Source organism: Micropterus dolomieu, linkage group LG23 (assembly GCF_021292245.1).
Source record: "Micropterus dolomieu isolate WLL.071019.BEF.003 ecotype Adirondacks linkage group LG23, ASM2129224v1, whole genome shotgun sequence".
In the NCBI taxonomy this organism is placed as follows: domain Eukaryota; kingdom Metazoa; phylum Chordata; class Actinopteri; order Centrarchiformes; family Centrarchidae; genus Micropterus; species Micropterus dolomieu.
Genome location: NC_060172.1, coordinates 12,763,035 through 12,767,658, shown reverse-complemented (window position 1 = coordinate 12,767,658; position 4,624 = coordinate 12,763,035). Strand labels below are relative to the sequence as shown.

At 38.5% G+C, this 4,624-nt stretch overlaps 1 protein-coding gene across 1 annotated transcript in view; it reads right to left on the bottom strand.

Annotated features, from left to right (window-relative positions):
* Window positions 1-1,952, bottom strand: part of LOC123963501 (15-hydroxyprostaglandin dehydrogenase [NAD(+)]-like) — a 3,797-nt gene extending 1,845 nt beyond the window's left edge. The window contains exons 1-4 of the mRNA XM_046040404.1: window positions 1,859-1,952; window positions 1,608-1,731; window positions 527-633; window positions 223-319 (exon numbers count right to left, since the gene is read on the bottom strand). Of these exons, the coding sequence (XP_045896360.1) occupies window positions 223-319; window positions 527-633; window positions 1,608-1,731; window positions 1,859-1,951 (421 nt within the window). The 5' untranslated portion in view covers window position 1,952. The remainder of the gene's footprint in view (window positions 1-222; window positions 320-526; window positions 634-1,607; window positions 1,732-1,858) is intronic.
* Window positions 1,953-4,624: the final 2,672 nt, after the last annotated feature.

The window sequence follows — 4,624 nt, the reverse complement described above, 5'->3', positions numbered from 1 at the left end:
ATTTTATTGTATTTTACTAATTTTATATTAAATTTTCATGCTCTTATCTTTTTTTTGTATTATTCTTTACACTTGTTAAAGCACTTTGTAACTTGTTTTTGAAAAGTGCTCTACAAATAAGGATTATTATTATTATTATTATTTTTCTTAATGTATTGAAATAATGCTGTTTTCTTATTATTTATAAAAACAAACACATCTGCAGTACATGGTGGGCTTTACCTGCCATGGATGCAGTGTTGACGATGACCCCTCCCCGACCTCCAGTCAACTTGTTCATGTGCTCCAGAGCCAGGTAAGTCCCCCTGATAACCCCCATCTACAACACAGAATGGTTAATAGACGTTTTTGGTGTTGACAGTAGAAATCTCTTTTTTGTTCATAAACACAGTGACGGCTGCTGCAGGTCGTCCTTTGAGTACTAAATGTTGTGAAATGAAACACATGAACTCCCTTGTGGGACCAAGTACAAGTAATGATCATAATCCCCACCAGAGGTGGTTTGTTACTCTTTTTCACTTCTTACAAGGTTTATGGAGACAGTTTTCTCCCACGCAGTCTCATTCAAGATTCCAGCATTGTTGCACAGGATGTCTATTCCTCCGAAGGTTTCTGCGGTTTTCTCAAAGGCAGCTTGAGAGCAGAAAAAACAGTTGTGGTTGTGGTTAACAGTGGTTAACTTTTCATAATCAAGATTCCCTTATATAGCCTACTTAGACAGTTGCAGAACCTTTTCAGTGTGTCATCATTTACTGTAGAGCTGCAATGATAAGTCAGTTGATCAATTAGTCATTCTGAAAATTTATCTGGCAACAATACTGATAATCCATTAATAAGTCAAGACATTTTTTAAAGATTTTTTTTAAAGATAAATAAATCATTAATAGAGAAAATAATCCGTGGGCCTCGTTAATGAAAATAATCATTCACTGCAGCAGTAATTCACTGACATGAAATTATGATTTCCTATTATAACTTCATAGAATATAGACTAGCTGTTATATTCAAGATGAAGATTCAAGAGACTAATAGTTTATATCTTTAGCAATAATAGATACAATTTTCATCAATCAAGCATCACTTTGTTCATATGCATGAGCAGTGTGTTGAACAAAAAGTTTGTGCTGCTGACGTTCTGATGAAATATATAACGTGAAATATACAAATACACCAAATAAATGTACAACGACATAATTTCAAAAGAGGTTGAAATTTTGTGTGATTCTGCAATATCAAGTAAGTGGTGAAATCAAAAGACTGCTTGTACATTTTATGTCTTTACCACACCTTCCCACACAAAATAATCCTGTTCAGAACACACACACAACAAACTGTGAATAATCATCAAATACTTTCCTCACACTGAAACAATAATTAAGGTAACTGTATACCTTGCCATGTGATCGGCTTAACTCCTGTTAACTCAATATGACTAAATGTTCCTGAGTTTGGAAACTTCCTGTTAAACGATCTGCTAACTGGAACCTTTGGTTGCAAAAAACAATCACAAACCACTCTGCGAACTCCTGGTGTGATTGATAGGCTTCAAGCGTTTCCAGGCTCTTCAGCACCTCCCCTACTTGTTTACTTAATTTCTTGTGTGTTACCTTTCACCTGCTCCTCTGATTCAACATCACAGATGTGGAACAAAGTTCTCTCCCGTCCGTACACTTTCTCGAGGGCTTCCATTAAATTATTTCCTTCAGTTTCATTCACATCCAGGAGGGCTACCTGTACAGGTGAAGGACCATCACATATACACTTAGTTTCCTTGAAAAAAAAAAAAATATATATATATATATATATATTTTTTTTACTTTGCTTTTCACTGTTTATCTGTACTTAGTTTCCACTTTACCTTGGCACCATTTTGCAGGAGTTTTTCCGTCATTGCTTTTCCTATTCCCTGGGCTGCTCCGGTCACTACTGCGATTTTACCATTTAATGCCATTGTAATTGTTCAGTCAGAAGAGAGGAGGCTCCTAGCTGTTGAGTCCCTGCAGGAGATGTAAGGCATAATGAAGAATGGAGAGAACTCACTGTGCTTTTAAACTGACACGCCCAGGACGGCATTCCCAGCGTGTCAAAGCGTGTTCTGTAAAGAGCCTGAGGCCATTCATTTATTGCCTAACCTAAAGAGGTGTGTCAAGCAGGGTACAGAGTACAGACTCTTTTAATGTTGTTCAGTAAAAAATCTTCTCAGGCTTTTATTTAAACACTACAGATGAAGTGATTATGTGAGTAACTTTTGCTGCCAAGCCTGAAGTCTATTTCAGCACCGCTATCAAAGTATTTATTGTTTTATATTTTTTGCCGCTATCAAAGCACCATAATCTGGCAGTGGACAATTAACGATAACATATTGTTTTACTGAATAATTAATTTTGCATATAGGCTACAGTTAGCGGTTTAGCAAAAAGTAAAGCTAACTATATATCCATCAAGAAGCTCTGTGTAAATCATCTCAGTACTAGATTTCCTGTTGGTCTTTGAGGCTGTGTTCGGTCCTGTTCACGCCATGTTCACTGGAAGTCTGCAGAACACCATCATTCCCTACTGGGCCCCCCGCACCTGGCCTGAAAACCTTCAGTGCTTGAGTAAAGGTGTAAACACCTTCATACAGTCCCTGGTAAACACTAACACTCCCCCTGTGCTCCGAGCTCCTAGTACAGGCAGAGCTCATTTGACCAGTGGTTGCACAGCTAACTGAGCTAATAACAGCAGCAAGTTAGCTTTTAACTACTTCAGCAACAAGTAAATCTGTCCATCAGGAAACTCTGTGAATCACAGAGTTGAGGCAGAGCAGCAGGGGGACATCAGGGAGAAAACTAGAATATATTTTCTCCATATTTCTTATATTTCTCCATCAAATATGTGAAAAAGTTGTTTTTGTACAGTATTCAATGGGGCACGGTCCCAGAAACACAGAAGCATTATATTAATAAAATTTTTGCATTGGATGCTAAATTAATACAAGTGCAGAATGAGTCATCAACATTTTAAAATGGTTTTACAAATGACAACCTTTTAAATTAACCCTGGTCATGAGACTTGTCATAATGTTTGGTTGAGATGTAATAATGTTTGGTTGAGAAAGTCCTCATCGCTGTCAGCAGCTTTCTGAGCAGATTTCTGCATCTCATTAAGATGTTTTTGTTCACTGTCAGGAGATGCAGCATCAGGACACAGGGAGGAGCTGGATTGCAGCACAGCAGCCTCCGAAAGTGCCAGCTCTGCTGCTTGGAACCAAGCCACGAGACACAGCACTTTGAACGGTATTGTCTATAGTCCAGTTGTGCCTTGGGCTGCGTGCTGGCTGTATGTATTGCAGCACTCTGGCAGTGGGAGTCACCATGCCATCAAGACCTGTAAATGAAGAGAGGTATTTTGTGCCAAAATCAGAAGGCAACAAAGACAAACCGGATAAGTCTGTGCCCACAGCTTTAAAAATGTTGATTTCCCTTATCGCCTCTTTTCCAAACAACTTGAAAATTTCCTCTGAGCTCTCGTTGACCTCTCATAAAATATCTCCGTATTTATTTGCGTTGCCTTGGCCAGACTCTGTAGAAATGAGGGACATAGGTTGCAAAGGAGACCCTCCTCTTTTACTCCAAAGAAAACTGACCAGTCATTGTGTAAATGTGCATTAATTTCCATTGGATTGTATATTTCTGTCATGAATGCTACCAAAGGCCAAATAATCTTCATGGTACACTACCGGGCAACGCTTCTGACCCTCCAGATTGAGGTCAACTGTGCCATCTGTTTCTGTTCTGTAGTGAACCTATTCAGACATGATTTAGTGTCTGGACGTCTTCTGTTCTGAATTTAGGGAAGACCTCATACCTGGGCATCTACATTAATTACTTTATCTGTTTTAAGGATTAAACTTGATAAGCACTCAGAATATGGACTGGGAATGTGGAACACTGTAACAAATAGAATTGGCTGCAGTGTCTTCCAGGTTGAGTGTGAAAGAGTAAGAACAAGGCTTTCAAATGAGTGATAATTTTGTTTAGCTATAGCTGAAACTCTACCTCCTTGGTCAGTGTCTCGTGGAATGTGAGTTTTAATTTGACTGGGTGGAGAGGATTCATTTAGGCTAACATATTCTTCATGACACAGCCAGGTTCCAGTAAGGCAGACTAAATCAATATTATAATCTGATATTAATGTATTTTCTATTACAGCTTTAGATGAGAGTGATTTGATGTTTAAGAGCCCACATTTAATTCTCTTTTTTTTGTACTTGGACATTTTTATCAGGTTTTTATGCACAGATCTTGTTCTGTTTACTTTTGAAGAGGACCTACTGGTTTAACAAACGACTAAAAACCCCTGTCACAGAACAGGTTACTGGTAAAGGAAGACCTGATACAGAAACAAAGGCACAGCCGGTGCAGTCGAAAGCAACTTACTAAGTCCAAATGTAGACAGGTTATAAGCAGAAATCTATACATGGCCAAATTGTGTTGTAGTTAGAAAGACCTGCAAGATAAACTTGGGACTTAGGAGCAAATCAGCTTCCGAACTGTTGCAAAGATCGTCTATAAAGACTAAAACATCAATGTTGCAGGCACATGAACATACATTAGAGTGAGAGGTCTTCATGTTCACCCTTTCC